This window comes from Podarcis erhardii (assembly GCF_964252035.2).
Source record: "Podarcis erhardii genome assembly, chromosome: 5".
NCBI classification, from domain to species: domain Eukaryota; kingdom Metazoa; phylum Chordata; class Lepidosauria; order Squamata; family Lacertidae; genus Podarcis; species Podarcis erhardii.
This window is the reverse complement of record NC_138509.1, coordinates 19656828-19676948: the sequence shown is the minus strand read 5'-3', so window position 1 is coordinate 19676948 and position 20121 is coordinate 19656828. Positions and strand designations below refer to the sequence as shown.

The 20121-nt window shown below is 42.8% G+C and overlaps 2 protein-coding genes across 5 annotated transcripts in view; one reads left to right on the top strand and one right to left on the bottom strand.

The window, feature by feature from the left end:
• Positions 1 to 1661: 1661 nt before the first annotated feature.
• Positions 1662 to 19169, top strand: PLAC9 (placenta associated 9). 2 transcript variants are annotated; one of them, XM_081864458.1, is made up of 4 exons: positions 1662 to 1851; positions 12841 to 12941; positions 16112 to 16229; positions 16765 to 19169. In XM_081864458.1, exons 1-4 carry the CDS (start codon positions 1797 to 1799, stop codon positions 16773 to 16775), a joined length of 285 nt encoding a protein of 94 aa, XP_081720584.1. In that variant the 5' UTR covers positions 1662 to 1796; the 3' UTR covers positions 16776 to 19169. The 2 variants fall into 2 exon arrangements, with proteins under 2 accessions (XP_081720584.1, XP_081720583.1); XM_081864457.1 differs by having other exon boundaries at positions 1672 to 1851; positions 16109 to 16229.
• The window catches only part of ANXA11 (annexin A11), a 35786-nt gene continuing 33600 nt past the window's right edge, over positions 17936 to 20121 (bottom strand). For all 3 annotated transcript variants that reach the window (XM_081864347.1, XM_081864345.1, XM_081864346.1), the window contains one exon: positions 17936 to 19659. In XM_081864347.1, the coding sequence (XP_081720473.1) occupies positions 19600 to 19659 (60 nt within the window). In that variant the 3' untranslated portion in view covers positions 17936 to 19599. The remainder of the gene's footprint in view (positions 19660 to 20121) is intronic.

The following is a 20121-nucleotide window of genomic DNA, read 5'->3' as shown; positions in this document are numbered from 1 at the left end:
CACCTAGAGACCCTTGAGATTTTATTCAGGTAGAGCCATCGTTTTTCATGTGTTTATTTCAGCTCATAGTAAAAACAGTCAATCATCCTATGTCTTTGCCCTGCCCAGACCCCGGGGCTATATATACCTTATTTACACCATCAGTCACGCCTGATAGGCTGATTCAAACTCCTCTACTGGAGCCAGATTGGACAGCTCCTACTGGCCAATCAAGTTGCTGCATTCTAGAATCCTACCTGCCTATTGTTCTGGGATTCAAGCTCAAGACGTAACGGATTTGCTTCTAGTCAGTGTAGAGTGGGGGACCCCCAGTCTGCAGGTCAGGCTTGTCTCATGATACTACTTTCCCCAAACCACACCCAATTGTCAATCAGCTTGTGCAACTCATGACATCAGCTGATGGGAAAGACAAAAGAGCACAATTCTCTTGATTTTGGGTTCGCTGTGCATGTCTGTTCACAGCAGGGAACAGGCACGTGCAGCCAAATGATCAGGATTTGACCCCCCCCTCCCCGCTTGTCAGCTGATGTGTGGGTCCTAAATACCCTTTGAGGGCGTTGGCTGTGAGAAGGACTTCTCCCTTGCACAGCCAATACTTGAAAAATGCAGCGTTCTTTCACTCCCCCCACCCCCAAACAGTCGATGAGTAGGGGAAGAAGTGCTCTGTCACATGGGCGTATTTGGGGGGGAACAGGGGGGCAGCTGCCCCTTAAATCAAGTAAATAAGTGAGAATATTTAACTAAAAGTAGAAAATGTAGAAAGGTTTTGAGAGATTTTTCTGAGCAGTTGGGGTCAAAAGAAAGTAATTTAAAAGAGTTGCTGAGACATTTCATTCCAAATCTGCTAGATGGAGCCAGACAGAGGATGATGACAGGTAGGTGTCCTGCCCCCCCCCCCCAACATAAGTCCTGGATACGCCCATGTTTTGCCAGTACTGTGCTTTGGGCTTTCCAAAGCGGGAAGCGTAAGGCAGGCATTTCCCCTTGTGCTGCAGTTCCCAAGCACCTGATAGCCAGCTAGCTTTCAAAGTCCCTTGTGTGGAAACCCACACAAGGGATTTGAGCAGGTTAATTGTCCCACCCACCGTCAGTGTTGGCCCCCAGGATGGAATCTGGCCTCTGAAGCCCAAAAGGTTTCCCATCTCTGTTGTGGACAATGCTGGGTGTGATAAATTATTTGTCTGACGTGGTATAAAGCCTATTTCCTATGCCTCTAATTTACCTATGTTTCTGAGGGGAATCTTAAATTTGTGAGTACATGTAAATACCGGAACTATGGTAACCTGCACTGAGCTTTCAAGACAGAGTGGAATTCTTAAAGAAATCTAATCAAACAAGTAATAATAGGCCTGACTGGTGAACCCCACTTTGTTCTCTCCTGCAGAGTGATTAAAAACTATGCATACAGAAATCCAAGGCAGCTGCTTTGTGCTTGATCCAACTGGTTGTATTCAGTGGAGCTCTTTTTCGGCACATTCTATTCGTGTTCCATATAAGTAAATAAACTCTTACACGCCCCACCTTTCGCTTCAGCAGATTTGGCCTAGAATGAGCTTCCCTGGGTGACTGGTCCCTATGTGGAGTTTAAAGGGTGGCTTGGATGGGGGTGGGGAGAAAGGAAGGCGAGGACCGCCTAAGAAACTTGGCTCAGCAGCCAGAGACTATTTCCTCCCAATTCTCCGGCTGCCAATCCAAACTGTTCTGCAGAGGGCCAGTGCATACTGGGGAGAGAGGCTGCTTATTTCTCTTCATCTGCTGGACCAGGAGAGATTCCTCCGGACGGAGCCTCTGAAACTATGCTTTGCATTTGGCCTCTGCTTTTTATTTTAATGCTGAATGGACAAGGATTGGGTAAGTCTTTCAAAACTGGCAGCTTGTAGAAGCATTATCTGCTCGAGGGAAGAGCAGCCATCGGAAGCAAATCGATAGAGGTGGATAGAAATACAATGTGCTCATTCTTGGTTCAAAACAGCCAGTGGGATGTTTTAACTTCTGAAGTTCACATAAGGAAAGCCCTATATAATAAGCGTGACCTCTGTGCAATTGGAGATCGTGTTTTATAGACGCAAACCATAAACTTTTACAGGGCTCAAAAATATGCAGTACTTGTCAGGCTTCGCCAAAAGTCAGAGTAATATCACCAAAATGGTATGCAGGTTCAAGTGCGATTTACCTTTGTCAGTCAGTCATATGGCACTCTGAACAGCATTCAGTTTTGGAGAGCTTAAGAATTATATTGCTGTGAGAACTTCGGTGTTTCAAGAAGTTAGTAATGAAGATGCTTGTTAGCCTACCTCTAAAGCTTTTTCTTGGTTAATAGTGCTGTGTTTGCCACTCTAAGTTGTTTTATTGGACTGTGTGGTGTGCACGATGCTGGATTTTTGACTATTAGCATGTAGAAATGTTTTAAAGATACCTTTGTGTCACACACTGCCATTCTTGAAGAAGGGTGCAATCTAGCGAAGGCAAACCATATGAAGGCTGCAGCTCTATGCATACGTACTTCGGAGTCTAATTGAATTTATTGGGTCCCACTTCTGAATTAATTTGCATAGGATTTGGCTAAAATTAATTTCAGTAGAAGAAAAATTTGCCAGTGTTTAACTGTCTCACTGAAATGAACAGGGTATTAAAACCCTTGCTAGACATTGCTTTAAATCTGCAAAGATTTTTGTTTTTGCCATGGGGTAGACTTTCATGCTTCTCTTACACTGTCTCCATTGGGTACATTTACCCCTCCCCTTATACTTTCTGTTCTTTCGGTATTGCATAGAAATGCTAAAGGGCTGTGTAGACAGGTTGTTTTTGTGGCATTTCTTCAAGCATTATGGTAATTACTTTTATCCAGGTATATAGATGCTGCCTGCCAGCCTATATCACAGTAAACAGGCTGCAAATCCCACTTGTAGATCCTCACTTCCCTCTTGTGAGTTTGCTTTAGTCATTATGTAGAAGCAGTGAGTAATAAGCTATAAGTCAGGACAATTCCTGCCTCTGTTCTCAATTGCCAGATCAAGCCACTGTCTCTCAGCCTTGGCCTCAGATCTGCAGTACGGGAATAATAAAAAAAAATGTAGAACTACCTTACAGGGCTGTTATAAGAATTACTGAGGTAAACCTTTGAGCACTTGTGGAAAATGCCATGGAACTAATCCAACTTGCAGGCAGTTGATTGGCAAGCAGCACTAAATGCAGACGCAGTTGCAAAATAAGAGCTTTCACTTGAAATACATTCAACTTGTTGATTTGGATCCCCCCCCCCTTTCCTCTTTTAGATCTGCTTTAGTTGTACTACCTTCTTGAGTTGCTTTGTGCCTTGAGGATGTGTACGCATTACTGGCTTAAAATGCAGCCAGGCGGTTTTTCTTTCTCAGTTCAGATCAAAACTGTTTTGTGGGGAAATGCATCATAACACAGTATTTTGTAACAAATAGCAGGATAGCTGCAGAATACATATGGATGGCAGCTAGGCTAACACCCCTTGTACACAGCTTCCCAAACCAGCAGTGGGAGTGTGCTGTGGAATTGCAAACACTGCGCACAATTTCTCATTCAGCAAGAAATATGCACACATAGAAACCAGCTCCTGCACACACATGCGCAGGTACCTTCGAATACCAAGCATTATTGAAGTGAAAACTGTGGCACCCACAGATAATGCGCAGGAGGCAAAGAACTATGCAGCTTGTTCAACATGCCCAAGGTTTTAGAGGACTTGCATTTTTCAGACAGCAAGCTCCCATAATTACACAGCAAATTATTTATTATAATTTGTTGTTCTTCTTAAGTAGCTCAGTACTAGACATCAAGGGATAAACAAACTGTGTGGTAGGAAGCCCACTAATTTAAATCGAGGTCTGTGACAATCCTATGTGAACGGTATGCATGTGTCCTGTTGTTTAGGGCAAAAGGAGCAGGCAAGTGTATAATAATGATGATGAGGTTGATGATGATGATAATTTTATTATTTATCCCCACCCATCTGGCTGGCCTCCCCCAGCTACTCTGTATGTGTTCTGGAGGTGGTGGGCAGATGGTAAACCTTCCCCATCTTTATGGCTTATGTCCCTTCAACCTGTTCCCACAAGCACTTTTAACCTTCATAAGGCTTAGATGCCAAGCTGGGAGGACAGTGCAGTGAGAGGGAGGGGAGGTCATGGGCAGGTACAGAAGATTTCGTGCCCAACACCTGTGCTCTCCTTTTACTCTAGAAAACAACAATGGTCACCTGCCCCCTATTATATGCATGTTTGGGATATACAGGGATACCTGGGTTCACCACCACCTCTAGTTTTGTCCTGAGGGGAATCTCCAAAGCATTTTGCGATGGGCTCTGCAGATTAAAAAAGCCAATCAACCTCAAATCACATCAGTGCACATGCAAACTCTCAGATGTGCCTAAAACAGCTTTATCAGCGGTTGCTATTTCTTTCTGGCAGCTGCAAACTTCTAATGTTCAGTTACAGCTGAAGTTATTTCCCGAGGAGTACAAGAGAAAATATCCCTCAATCTGTGGCAAGGTTGTGGGAATAGATGGCAACTACTTTTACCTAAAAGTAATAAATATATAATATGGGCACAAGTGTGAAAGGTTTTACACAAGATGCAGAACTTACCATGTCTGCTACAGTTTTAATTAAGACCCCATAGCTCAACCCAACTCCGCAGTTGGCAGAGAAAACTACACTCTTTCATCTTCTCACATAAAAAACCAAGAATAAGCCCCAAATACCTGCACCTCCCCACCTCAGAAGGTGGATGGGGAATCCCCAACATAGAAGCATATTACATTGCCAACCAAATATGCCATATAATCCCATATATACTAGAAGATGAGACAAAACAATGGGTACACCTAGAGAGGGACACAATTGAAAATACCTGCACCACAACATACCCACTCCTCCCAAACAAACTAAACAAAATTCCCACAACACTCAACAGGTACACACAGACCATGCTCAAAGCATGGAAAACACAAATAGGCAAACTATCCCCAACCCCATCCCCACTAATCCCCCTGGTGTACCACCCATTATTCCACCATGCAGCACAAAACCTCCAGATAAAAGCCTGGCGAACCAAAGGCTTATATTGCCTAATAGACTTTTATAAAAATAACAAACCCTTGTCAACACAAGAAATACAAGACAAACTAGAAGACACCCAAATGCCCTGGTTAACACAACACCAACTACATGCCCTCTTAAACAACCCAACAGTAAAATCAGCAGCAACTAGGCCCCTGACAACCTTCGAAAACCTCCTCCTAACAACAAAGGGAAACGGTAAAGGGATGGTATCCGCAATATACAAAATACTACTCCAAAACCCCACAAATCCCCTAGACGCAATCAAAAAACAATGGGAGAATGACATAGGCTATGAGATTAACCCCACTCAATGGACCAGAATGTGGTCTAAACCCCCCTTTAAATCCATATCAACAAAAAGAAAAGAACTCACACTGAAACTCACCCACAGGTGGTACCTAACACCAAGGAAACTAGCTCGAATACACCCAGGAACCTCACCAAAATGCTGGAGAGGGTGCACCTCCGCAGGCACATACCTCCACATGTGGTGGGAGTGTCCCAAAATCCAACTATTCTGGACAACAGCCATACGAGAAATATGTAAAATAACTAAGCAAGTATTAGACTTCACCCCAGAATTGGCCCTACTAAACATCTTCCAAGACAACAATGCCCATTTACACCACAAAGAACTCATAACCCACCTACTTTCAGCAGCCAGAAACACCATAACCAGACACTGGAGAGACCTGTCAGGAGTAAGCATGGACCAATGGTACCAAATAGTATGGGAAACAGCCCTACTAGAAAAATTAACTAATAAATTGAAACGGACACGGGGACAAACAGAAGAAGACACTTTCACCCCTTTATCACATACACAGCCCAACAGGACAATGACAAAAATCCACCAACAGCATACAAATCAATATGGCTAACCTGATCCAAAACACCCATCCACCTCACTCACACATGAAAACAAAGATCACCACAGCCAATCACAAACAAACAATCACACCCTAGGCCAACCCCAATCTCTCTCATCACCAAAGAAACACAAGTGAACAACACAAGCAACACTGACACCAAACTCTACATACATTAAGCATAATAGAAACACTGCCACCCGACCCCACCCCCATCCATCTCCCCTCCTTCCACCCCCCTTTCTTTTTTTCTTTCTTTTTTCTTCTCCCCCTAATGCCTCAACAAATGAAACGGATTTGTAAAAATGTTACATGGAAAAAAAAATACGAGGCATTACACTTACCTCTGTAAAACAAGAAAATCCTTAATAAAACATTTTTTAAAAAAAATTAAGACCCCCATAGCTCTGGACAGTCCTCTAGTGAAATGTATAAGTGAGTCTGGAACAGCCAAACCAACATCATTGTGGCCATAACACATTTGTTAGTCTTTAAGGCACGACAAGACTCTTTGTTGTGTTTGCTGCAAGAGACTTAACACTGCTACCCCTCAGAAATATTTGCAACATTTTTTTATAAAAAAACACACCAATCCTAAGATTTATATTCCCATCACAGCCCACAAAACTGTGGTCTGCAGTGGTTTGGGCTCCCATTATTAGAATGCAAATATCACAATCAGGATTTTATCCCTACAGTAACTTCATGGGCTTGAAGTGATTCTGATTTTATGAGATGGAGTTGGGGGCAAGTTTTCACAATGGCAAACACAAATCAAGTAAGTACATATTGATGAAGTTTGTTTCGTTCTGGTTGGGTTTTAGCTTTCGTTGTTTGAGATTGCTGTTTTTTATGGTTAATTGGGAGATTTTATGGGATAGCAACTGAAAGGTGTAGCCAGCTGGGGGAGAAACTTTGGATCCAAAAGGCAGAGTAGAAATGAATACCCTCCAACATTCCTCAGATGAAAATAGGGACTTTTCCCACTAGACACTCCCAGTGTTGTGTTTCTCCCCCTTCGCCGCAGAGTATTTCCTATCGGAACAAGGGCAGGTGCCAATACAACTATGTCAACAAGGCACTCCATCATCCTGAGAAAACCCCTTGACCCTTCTTTTATTTTATTCTTTGGTAGATTTACACAAAGAAAAACAGACCCCTATAAGTAAATTTTGGAAAGGGGCACACTTAGATGCAAACACACCAAGTATTATTATTTTTAAAATCAAGACTTTCTTCCCTCCCAGGGCAGCCCTGCCCTTTGCCTGCCCCTCAGAGAGCTGACACGCCACACAGGGCGGGGCATGGCAGGGGCAGCCTCTCCTCCTCCTTGCCCACCCTTCAGCAGCCACTACAAGCTCCCCAAGGGAGGAGGCTGGCATCATTGGCCATGGAGAGGCCACAGGATGCTCCTGGCAGCCACTGTCACTGCTCGGTATAAGCCCTGGCTCATCCTCCTCTCCAGGCTCAGCTACGGCGGCACTGGCAGGGTAAATAAGGACATTCCAGGATCCAATCAGAAGCCAAGATGACATTTGTAATTCCGGGACTGTCCCTGGATATTGGGACACTTGGAGGGTATGGACTATTCCAGGGAGCTCAGATCTTACAGGCTTGTCAGAATTATAACTCCAAAGTAATATATGTAAGGTACTTTGAACACTCTGAAGAACTCTTATTGGTGCTAAGTATCACCATAATCACACAGACACATAACTCCATCTACCACTGAAGAGCAATTGAAAATGCTCTTAGTCCTCTCAGAAATATTTATCTTCTTCCCAAGCGCAAGGAAGGATAGCCAAAGCAAGCACAGAATTAAGCCAAGTGAGTTCTTATTTCCCTGACGTAATATTTTGGACAGAGGGGACATTGTCAAGTAAACGAAACCGAGTAGGACAAAAACACCCAGGCAAAAATCACCTCGGCTCTATGGATCTTTTGTTTGACCTCACGATATAAGAGAGACATGCATTCAGGTCCCTATATTTTCCAAGGAACCTGTTTCACATTGCTTTGCTAGAGGAGGAATCTTTGTGCATTGGAGAGGATCCCAGGGAGATGGTTGACTCAGTTTACATGGGAACGAGCCAGACCCATTGGGCCTGACAGTCATACTGTGTTAACTGAGAATGCACCAGGAACAATTTAACAATTGCTGCTTTGAGGCTACATATCTAAGAAAAGAAATGGTGGGTTGTTTTTTGTGTTAATCAAAATAGGCTGTGCATAAGAAATGGTCTCTGCTGGAGAGAATGACCTCAGTATAATCAGCTCCCAGATTTCTTTCTAGAAATCAACTCTCACCCTTGGCTGCAATCCACTGTTAATAATCTTTGTTTTGTTCCATCAGAACTTGTGTTCCACCCTGCTGCTTTATGAGGCTCTAGCTCACGCTAGAGTACAGAAGATAGCAACCACAAGAAACAGCCTGAACCAAATTATTCAGGCTTATGAGGAAACTTGGCTTGTCACCATTTGCACTGGTTCTGCCCCACCATGGCTGTATTTTAGCAACAGCATAACAAACACACACAAATAGCAAGCAAAGCATTTCCTCTGGCAAGTTGGTGGTTGGACCTCCTCATAAATTTTGGCATTAGGCTGCTGACAAAGATATTGGAGGAGAGCTTGTGGTAGGGTCTCCAGGTGAGAAGGGGTGGTTTGGTGTCTAGTAGGGTTGCCATATGTCTGGAATTTCCTGGACATATCTGTGTCTGGGCAAAAATCACTAAAAATGTCCAGGAAAATCCAACTCATATTGGCAGTGTTGTTTTTGACTATGTTTCTTAAAAACAGCTCAAAAACTTCATTTAAAAAAAATGAATTTGCCAAAAAAAGCTCAACAGTTTTGGGCAAAAAAAAAACCACCTCAACATTTCCCTATCTTTGAAGGTGTGTGTGCTGCCTCATCTTGGGATAGGTGCATTTTCTGAAGGTGGGACAAGTGCAGTCCAGCTCAAATTTACATTTAAAGAGCAATTAGTCCAATTAGTCCAATTCTGCCCCCCACCCCACAAAGCAGTGATATCCACAAACTTTAGCAAGAAAGGCTATCTGGAATGGATGGGCAGGGAAACAGAAGCAGTCCAAGGACTCTTATTTCAGATCTACTTGGATGAACCCTATACCTCCAAAGCCCTATTTCTGCCTGCTTGTTAAATGAGATTTAAGCAAGATGCAGTCCACTAAGCTTGGGCACAACATGTTAAAGTTTAGACGTTTTGTCCCAGTTTGGAGTCAGGCAAAGCGTTCTTATCTTTGTGAAGATATGAAGCCAGAAATGAGTGTTGGGCTTGTGAACTAGGCTTTCCCTGTGTGCCAGCTTTGATGCAGAGATCCTGGTTTGTTGGTGAAGGAAAGATGGAAAAGGGAGGAGCTTGCATGCCTGATGCTCATTTTCAGCTTGGTGAAACATGAATGTCACATCTGAACCAGCCTTCTGGTAGCTTTTATTTTGAAAAGACCATTTTCTACACGCCACTGGTTGTGCTCATGTGATTACTTCACTCCAAACTCTGTTTCCCCCCCTCCACGCTGGCTGGTGCTTTATCTTGCAGAATTGTGTTTCTCTTATCTGCTGTACCCGATATATTAAAAAACACGATTTTAACCTTGCTGAGGTTTCCCCAGCATAAGTGAAAACAGAAATATTTTAATCAGGAATAAGTCACAATGAGTCCAGGAAAGCATTCAGCATAAAACCTCGAAGCTGCCATGCTTCTTACTCAGTGGCCCAAGAAATTCCGAGCAGATGTTGATATCACATGTGGAAATAGTTATTCTGCTTGTATCGTGCTGTGTGTGGCTCTGTGTCCTACAGCTAGGAACGTTGCCTCTTTAATTATAATAACTCACATTAATTATTATGTGGTTTGAAAGTTAATTCCAAAATAAAAATGCTGTCTGCCTTTTTCTCTCATCTGTTTATATTGCTGAGCAAAGCAATAGTTGGCATGGTATTGTTGTTACCGTATTTTTCGCTCTATAAGACGCACCAGACCACAAGACGCACCTAGTTTTTGGAGGATGAAAACAAGAAAAAAAATATTCTGAATCTCAGAAGCCAGAACAGCAAGAGGGATCGCTGCGCAGTGAAAGCAGCAATCCCTCTTGCTGTTCTGGCTTCTGGGATAGCTGCGCAGCCTGCATTCGCTCCATAAGACGCACACACATTTCCCCTTAATTTTTAGGAGGGAAAAAGTGAGTCTTATAGAGCAAAAAATACGGTAATCCTTAGTGTTGGATTAGGGCTTGAGAGAACCATGTTCCAATCGCCACTCAGCCCAGAAACTTGCCCAATGACCTTGGGCCAGTTAATCAGGTTTCAGCTTAACCTACCTATGGAGGCTAAGGCTGTTCTGAGAGAGGCAGTGCTTTTTTTCTTAAAAAAAAATGTTTAGGGGTACTCTCATTTTGGCTCAAGAAAATCACCATTTTATAGTTCAGATCGGGGAAAATAAATACAGTGGATGCTCGGGTTGCGAATGTGATCCGTGCAGGATGCACGTTCGCAACCTGCAGCTGCACACCTGCGCTTGCGCGGGTTGCGATTCAGCGCTTCTGCGCATGCGCAAAGCATAAGTTACCACTTATGCGCATGCGCAGCTGCCAAAACCCGGAAGTAACCCGTTCCGGTACTTCCGGGTTTCGGCGGTTCATAACCTGAAAAAACACAACCTGAAGCGTCTGTAACCCAAGGTATGACTGTACAGTAAATGGACAAAAGTACAAAGATTCACAAAATGTTTAGGGGTATGCGTCCCCCAGGGGGGAAAAGCACTAGAGAGGTGAAGAGATTTCACTGGATGTAGGAAAGCAGGGTAGGAATTTGAGGAGGGGAGTCATATGCCTGAGTGATAGAAGTGGTGAACGTTTTGGGCAGCCGACGTGAGATGACTGAAGACTGTTTTGCAACAAAGGATAACCAGGCAGGGAGGAAAAGGTTGTGGCAGCATGAAGTTTTTAGATGAGTTTTAAAGCTGAAAAATTTTCAGTGTTGTGCAGGGACAAAGTATACGACGGATCTGTGGGATATGCTCTCTGGAAGTAAATTAATGGAAATAAATACTTTTTGGAAATTCCATTATTTCTCATTGAGGTGATTATACATATCAGCCACAGGCCAGAGTTACCATGCCAAGTTAAAAACCTGCTGACAGCCTACATTTTCTTAAACTGGCAGCATTTGTACTTATTTTATAGTAACATCTTGGGAGTTTCCTGTGTAAAGTGGCCTCTTTCATATTAAGTCAGGGAATACATTGTTGACATTTGCTGTCCCCCCACTGAAAAACATTTTCCAAAGCTCAGTGGTGGTTTAGCGTTACTCACACTTTTAACCAACTTTCCTGATTTTGAGGCAAGCGAGTTCCACATAGTTTTGGTTGCACTCATCATTCTGAAATGGGTGGGGCCTCCACTACAAAACTTTTAAGGTTTGATGGTTGGCCCAAATATTTGAGGAGGGCCTTTTCCCTACTCTTTAATTACATGTTGTTTTTCTTTCCATAAAGATTTAAAAAGAGATATTTGTGTTGCCATTATGAGGAGACAGCTTCCCTCATATAAAGACAATGCTAAAGGCAAAATAAAGAAACCAGTGTAAAGAATTAGCACTAATACTAATTTACTGTTGGGTAAGTCATCTTGAATTCAGTTGGCCAGAGTAAACATTCCTAGGGTCTAGCGCTATGTGGACTGATGCGCCTAATCTCACAGCGCTCCAGTTTCTGCCTTATGTTTTACAACAACAGAATATTATTGATGTAAACAATATAAATATTACGAACAATATTACTATTTATTGAGGATCTAGTCCACAAGCTTAACATGAGTCAACAGTGTGATGCAGAAGCAAAAAAAGCTAATGCAATTCCAGGCTGCATCAACAAAAGTACAGTGGTACCTCAGGTTAAGAACTTAATTCGTTCTGGAGGTCCATTCTTAACCTGAAACTGTTCTTAACCTGAGGTACCACGTTAGCTAATGGGGCCTCCTGCTGCTGCCGCCGCCGCACGATTTCTGTTCTCATCCTAAAGCAAAGTTCTTAACCCGAGGTACTATTTCTGGGTTAGTGGAGTCTGTAACCTGAAGCATCTGTAACCTGAAGCGTCTGTAACCCAAGGTACCACTGTATAGTGTCAAGATCAAGAGAAGTAATAGTACCACTTTATTCTGCCTTGGTCAGACCAGAAATGGAATACCGTGTCCAGTTCTGGGCACCACAGTTTAAGAAGGATATTGACAAGCTGGAACATGTGCAGAGGAGGGCGACTGAGATGATCAATCAACCAGTAAATAATGTAACTTACCCTAATACAGTGGTACCTCGGGTTAAATACTTAATTCGTTCCGGAGGTCCATTCTTAACCTGATACTGTTCTTAACCTGAAGACCACTTCAGCTAATGGGGCCTCCTGCTGCTGCCGCGCCGATTTCTGTTCTCATCCTGAAGCAAAGTTCTTAACCTGAAGCATTATTTCTGGGTTAGCGGAGTCTGTAACCTGAAGCGTATGTAACCTGAAGCATATGTAACCCGAGGTAGCACTGTAGAGTTCAATTCCTTGTTCTGTTCTCTTGGTATTACATTGAAAAACCACACAGTTGTGATCTTTGGCATATTTCCCTCCACACACTAGTAAACTTTAGAAAGAAGAGGTCATCTCTGTGGTGAGTCACCCCTGATGAGCTTTGGTGCTAAAGGAGGTCCCAGTTCTTCTGAATTGTAGAACCCTTAAGAGTTCAACTCTTCAGTGGATGTTCCCACACATGGGGGATTCTAAGTATTTTTGCAAAACCTAAATATAGTGTGGAATTACAAAACAAAATAAAGCCTAGGAAAATTTTAATATTGCTTGCTTTCCCCCCTCTTGCAGTTGCTGCTGATCCTGTCACTGATCTCCCAGGGATTTTGGAGCAGAATGACTGGTGTGATGAACATAATACAATTCATAAGCGCTTAGATATTATCCAAGAGGTAAGGCGATCTAGCAGAGCAATGTTACAGGCCACAGTTACTCTTCCAGTCTGTTCCTTGGTACCTCTCCAAAATGGCTCACTTAAAATATCAGGGATTTCCACAAAATCTGGTTGCACAATATATGGGTCACAGTCAAAGGGACAAGAGATCTGTAATTGTGTCACACTGAGGTGGGGTGGGGAATAGAACATCTTTCTTTTCATGAATCTTGCTTTAGACACTTACAAATAATATCTGAACAACTGTGCTGGGAAGGTTGGGGGCAATTAGATGTGACAGTATACCAGCAAGCAGGGCTATGGATTCATTATTACAGCTCATGCATTGTGGATGCAAATAATCCGTGATCCCTTTTGGGAGTACAGTTGTACCTTGGAAGTTGAATGGAATCCGTTCTGGAAGTCTGTTTGACTTCCAAAAAGTTTGGAAACCAAAGCGCGGCTTCTGATTGGCTGCAGGAACCTCCTGCAGCCAATCAGAAGCCCCGTCAGACATTCGGCATCCAAAAAAAGTTCGAAAACCAGAACACTCACTTCTGGGTTTCGATCGTTCGAGAGCCGAAATGTAGGAGTACCAAGGCGTTCAACAACCAAGGTACGACTGTGCATGAAACCTTTGTCTCGGCAGAAATCTGATTGTCAAATGCATTCGTGCCTCAATTCTTCATCCACATGTTTTGCACACAGCACTTTTATTTTACCTCTGTATGTGTTTACAGCAAGGTATAAGAACCCCTCACTGGCTGTATTTGCATGGAACTTTCAGAGGTATGAGAATGAGCTCATGCGAGCCTCAGGGTGCATTCCCTCTGGTGTGGCTTTAAAGAAAGTCATTCCATTTTAACTACAGTTTACCATTGCATCTGAATCCCAAACTATAGTTAATCATAAAATGAGGGGCTTGCACATTCTTTGTATGTGAAAGGTCTCCAGGTAGGCCTAGTTAAATTCTCTTATCTGAAACCCTGCAGAATGGCTGCTAGGCCAGATTGATAACCCTGAATCAGATAGACCAATAGTCTGACTTGTTATAAGACTATGTTCTAGCATACAGTTTTTGTAAACTAAATCACTGTCTGAAGTTGGCTTGGGGTTTTGTTTTGTTTTTGGTAGATTATAGTTAAGAGTAACTGCAGTTTGTGTGGGTTCGGATGAGCCACTAAGCTGCTATTAATGAAAACTCTTCAGCTGGGAGGGAGATCTAGGGCAGGAAATTCCACCAGATCCTTGGAAATGGGATCTGGCAGAATGTTCCCCAGCAAACAATCAGCGTAAGCCTCAAGCTAAGCGATTATAAATGTCTGTGTTGCTGGTACTTAACGCTGTCGTGTCTTAATCAGATATATAGTACAGCAAAAATAGCAAATGCTGGGCTGTGGTGTATATACTCTTCTGTGTCCTGAAGTCATAGCATTTCGCAGTGCTGGGTTTATGGCAGTTCCTTTGAACAGGTGCCAAGATGAGGGGGCGTAAAACTCTGACGCAGGGCACTTGAGAGCATGCATAGCACTGAAGGTGCCAAATTTTGTCCTCACTCAGGGCACCAAACTACCAAAGTCCACCCCTGCATTGGGGAAGGACATAAGAACTTAACCAGAAGTGATAAAAGTTTATAGATTATAAGTGGCTCCTCTTGTTTTATGTTAAAGGCATTGTACACAGAAAATAGGGAATTTGACTGTAGGCAGAATGATCACCTTCTGTAACTGGAGGAGAAGAATGACACCATTCATGAGAATGGATAATCAGAATTTGAGACATTGTGTATATATGGTTAAGTTTATGAATATGGCAAGAACCAGACAATACCAGTCAGATGGTTTTTGTGAAAAAAAGGATTGTTTTCATAGTGTATTGGAGCAACAAGGTTCAAGATTAGATAAACCTGTTTGTATTACTTGGTACTTTAGGACTTTAATGTTTTCTATATGATTTTGGTAAATAAATTCATTTGTTTTTAGCTCACAATATCCATTTTCTTTTCTTTTCTTTGGTGTTTAATATGTGTGTTCATGTTTTTGTTTTCTTTACAACTCTATTTGCTTCTTTATTTTGTTCTGTTACAATAAAAATAATATAAATTTATACACTCAACAGACAAAAACACTTCTCCTATCAACCACACCAGAGGAAGGTGGCTTAACATTACAAGTACATGCAAACCAGGCCAGTTAATCTCATCAATTAAAAAATAAATAAATCAACACTCTTGTCCACTAGAGGGCAGCACAAGACCAGAAATGCTAACCCTGCTCTCTACAGATCTCTCCCTGCTTGTAGTGTATCAAAGTCCTTGATGTAGGGTTGGCTTATGGCGGATGTACAGTAGCTTGCAAAGGATGAACTCCCACCTGCATCTGCATTCACTGTGGGAGTGATAATCCAAACGGGCAAGGGGTACAATGGACTTGCAACTTACGCACATTTAACTTGTACAGCTGCAGTGTTATGTGCATGGCGGCCAGCCAGCCAGCTGAAATCAAACAAATTAAATGCATGCAAGGCGGAGAGCTTAAAAGCCCATTGTGGGAAGAACCTTTAAGCTCTCTGATTTGTTTACCGGGCTCTCTTGCGAAAGCCTCCGAAACCCAAAGAGCCTCCCAGAGCCTATTCAGTAAAACAGAGAACTTTCTTGTAGTGACTACAAGTTGTTCCCCCAGATGACCAGACAAACCATGGCTTTTTTTCTTAAAAGTTTGACGTCTCTTCCAGCCTTGCTCTTGCCTTGGACCTTTGTAGATTGGACAGCTGCGATAGGGTGGTCAAACAAGCCTTATGGTTCACATGCAACATCAAGTCATAGCCCAAGACAAGATTCATGAGCCAACAAAAGACAATGCCTTTGGACTGATAGTGGCTTGTTGGCAGTAAATCCCCACTTAGCAATGAAACTCACTGGGTGACCTAGGGGCAGTCAACGTCTCTCAGCCTAACATCCTACCTCACAGGGTTGTTGTGAGGAGAAAATGGGGAGGGGAGAACCTTGTACACCAGCTCATTGAAGGAAAATTTTGGGATATAGAGGAAACCAACCAACCAACCAACCAACCAACCATAGCTAAGCTGTTTGGCAGAGTTTGCACAAAATGCTAAGCCATAGAACCAGGCTAATTCAGGAGATGCTAATAGAAGTGGATTACCCTAAATTTCACTTTTCTTCATTAGCAGGTGGAAAAGACGGTTGATCTTCTTGACTCTGAAGTCAAGTCCCTGCTGAACACCATAAGTGAAACTGCATGGAATGTTCCTCTTGCTCCTGGAACTCCCTTGATGGATATCTTTGAAGGTATGAATCACAGAGAAATGTAGTGCATCTATTATCCAAGTGTCCACAACCGCTTGTAAATGTTGCAATTCAGTGCACAGAATGCAGTTGTACCCTGAAGATCACTTCACTCGGGGATTAATACGGTCAGTTGCTGTACCCTTCAAACTCCAAGATGTGTAACACTACTGAAATATCTGTTTCAAGTTCATCGGCTACTATTCATTGTTGACCTTCTGTAAATGAAGTAAGTAATCCTGTTCACAGAAGGGCTTTAATCTAGCAAAACCTTCACTAGTGGGGTGGGGAGAGGGGAAGTTTCCCCTCTGCAGGACCCTGTTCCTCCCTGAAATCTGCTCTGGAAAATTTGGTTACCTCTAGTTTTTTTTGGGGGGGGGCGGGAAGAGAGAATCAAGTGAAAATTGCACCCCCTGCTTTTGTTAGTGGAAGGCTAACACTGGAATGTGACCCTTCATCTGCTTTTTAACAAATACTGCCTTCTCTAGAAACCGATGGCTTGCCACTACTATCTCCCTTCCTCTCTCTCATTTGCTAGATACCAGTTGAGCTTCAAGACGACGGACCAAAGGAACAGACTGTAATATCTATATATATCTCCCACCTTCATAATTAACCCATATTACACTCTTTCATAAGCTTCCAGACCAGACAGATGTCTTCAGACTTGGGATGGGGAGTATCCATCACAAGTTCCTCTTTGTTACGATCTAATCATACTGACGCACAATACCAAAAGAAGTTTTCTTCCCACCTATCCTGAAGATTTAGAGACTCCTAAAATTGTTGTAAAAGAATCCTGTAAGGACCCCTGCGGAGAAGTTAAATGTCCCGGAAGGTCCAGCTGTCTGGCGGTAAAGAAAAAGGAGCAGAAATTAGAAGAGGTACTATTGGAAGTTTTCACGAGGTACCTGGTAGTCTCCAAAAATGGGTTGGCATCTCTGGTCACAAAGAAATTTTTGTTGTTGTTAATTGATTGCTCAAATTTTAGGACGGTTAACCTGTTAACTAGCTAACCTGTAGCACTGGTGCCACAAGGGAAAATAAGCAACAGGTGCTTATGGTGCTCCTGGAGAGTAGGGGCAGGAAAGCATGTAAGCCTGGCTGCAGCACAGTCAAATATACAGCCTTGTTCGCATGCTTCCTAGAGGCATCTAATGCTGATCATTGCTGGAAGCACCATGGTGGGAGTTTGTCTGGTCCAGCAAGACGACCAAATCTGGCAGTACTCCCCAGCTGAAACACCTTGTGAAAGCGCATTGAGTGCCTATCTACTGAGGGGCATTCTCTTAACTTCTGGACTTGTGGCACACTTGCCAAAAACTGGTTCCAAACTTCTTGAAATATCCAGGTTTGTCCAGTGTTGGAAACAGGATGCAGAGCTCAGTAGCATAGGAATGGGTTCGTTTGTAACACTCTGTCCTTGTGTCTTTGCCCAAGCCTTACCTCTGAAGGGACAGGTCACCAAGGAGCCACAGTGAGCAGCCTAAGTGGAATCATTTCATGTTTTATGTAGAAGCTAGAACCCCTCTGCATATGCTTCTGAAACATTTGCTTAAGAAACTGCCTGATGGTGCTTAAGCTCCCTAGTCTGATTTGCCTGAGACACGACCCCATTCCCCGAGGGGAGCCATCCATGGTTGAAGCTGAATATCCCAAAGAAATGATGCTGTCAACATGGCAGAAATAAGAACACTGATGCAGGAGGCTTGGGTACTAATTTGGTTTATTTGTACAAATCATCTTTAAAAAAATTATATATTTGATTTTAAGGTAGAATTCTACAAAAACACGCAAAGAGAAAAAGCTTTGGCATACACTCAGATTGAAGGCATTTGGAGCCCCCCCAAGACAGCTTTGGCTGGATCATGTGGCAAGTCCATCTAAGAATCAGGGAACTGAATTGGGAAAGTGAAACGTGCTGAACGCTTAAATCAATGGGGGTTTCCTTTGTGCCTATTTTTGTAAAAGAGGAGCATTTTATGTGGAATCTCCATTGATTTCTGTGCTCCTGTTTATATTCCAATAAAAAGTTTGGAGCTTTGTAAAGCAGCCTTTTCTAACAATGAAGCCTTGTTCACATGTTGCTTTCAAGAGAAAAAGCTGATCCTCCGCTTATTGAAAAAGGAATGAGTGGAAATTTGTTTGATTGTAGGCTGTCCCAGAGAGCTAAACTACTGTAGATATGATGCTGAAGACATCAACAGAAAGCCAATAGATTTTTAAGTTTTAAAAATGGCTGTGTGTGTTTGAAGTGTTGGGATTCTGCATGTGCAGAGAGATTAAGCCTTTTCCTCTCCTTATCCCAACTCTGAACAACAACAACAACAAAAACCTGTTCCATTTCATGCTGCTATTACATCTTGGAGAGGAAAGCTCTCATTGGCAAGTATAAGCCTTAGCAGACTTCGGTTTTTGTGGGTGTGCTTTGTAACACGCCATTGGTACAATAGTGCATTATGAACAGTGGTGGGTCAACCATACACTATCCCGCTGTCTTAGTTGTTCTGTGATGCTTCAACAACAGCAGTCTTGCACTCCTAGCACATGAAAATGGGACAAAAATAAATGAACGTTTCTAGTAGAAAACATAGCTGTACCACATTTTTGCAGGTGCACTCTTGGAAGTGGGGTCTTGCATAACCACCAGGTTATCAGCAGGAGCATAAATCTGCAAGAATGCACAAGAAACAGGACATTTGGAGGGACCCTAATAACAAACACCCTGGCAGACTTCCTAACATCTTGGTCCTGAATTCTGCCAACGCACCACATCCCTTTTCCTTCAACTGAGGGACAATATCACAGACTTCAGGGAGATCCAGCATTCAAAACAACATAAGGCAGCATAAAAATTCTAGCCAGACTTTTACATTTCTCTTTGAACAGCAGTGAGTGAACAGCGTCCGAAAGTCTACCCAATCACTCTTCAGAACAGGATTTTTTTTTTTAAATTTAAGCAACAAGCATGTAAATATCAAATGCACCATGCACCACACATACAAAAAATGTTTTGTACTTTGTTTTGTAAGACACAAACCTGTATAGAATCATTTGGCACGCACAAATAAAGGCGTTTCCAAACAAAAGCTATTCATGCAACACAAGCCACTTCCATACAGTGGAGTGTGTCCCACCCCCCATAAGAAAGCAAAAATCTGTTTGTGAACTACAGCTATCTGGTGCAGCAGCCTCTCTCTCTATAGCAGGATTTATTTCTGTACTCACGATATATTATTCAAAGAAAGGAATAACGTGGCACTTTAGAGAAAACTTTCTGGATATTTGGAGTTTTGACAGCATGTGTGAAATGATAGCATAAAACCAGCTGATTCTTAAAAAAAAAAATAAAAAAAAATCCAGGGAACTCAACTTAGTCGTTTCCACCGCACAATTTCAGCAGGATTTTCCTGTAGTCTCCAGAAGTGTCACCCTGGTAAGAAACACAAAAAGGGAAAAAAGTGATCTTGTGCCAAAGGTTTAAGAGAACAATCATCTTTGTGTCAGAAGCCAACAGGTGAACCTCCCAGTTACACATGGCATATCCCCTGCTCATCTGAACCTACAGACAAGACTTATATACCTGGGGAGACAGCAGCCACCTGATTTTTTTCTCTCCCTCTCCCCCCCCCCTCCAATAGCAACAACTTATTGGGTTTTTTGTTTTGTTTTCTGTTAAAACAACAGTGGTGTGGAGCACATTGGGCCCGCTGGTATACTGTGGAGCTACAGCCTATGAAACGGGCCAGATCAGTGTTTCCCAAACTTGGGTCTCCCGTTGTTTTTGAATTACAGTTCCCATCAACCCTGACCACTGGTGTGGCTAGCTAAGGGTGATGGGAGTTGTAGTCCAAAATCAGCTGGGGACCCAGGTTTGGGAAACACTGGGCCAGAT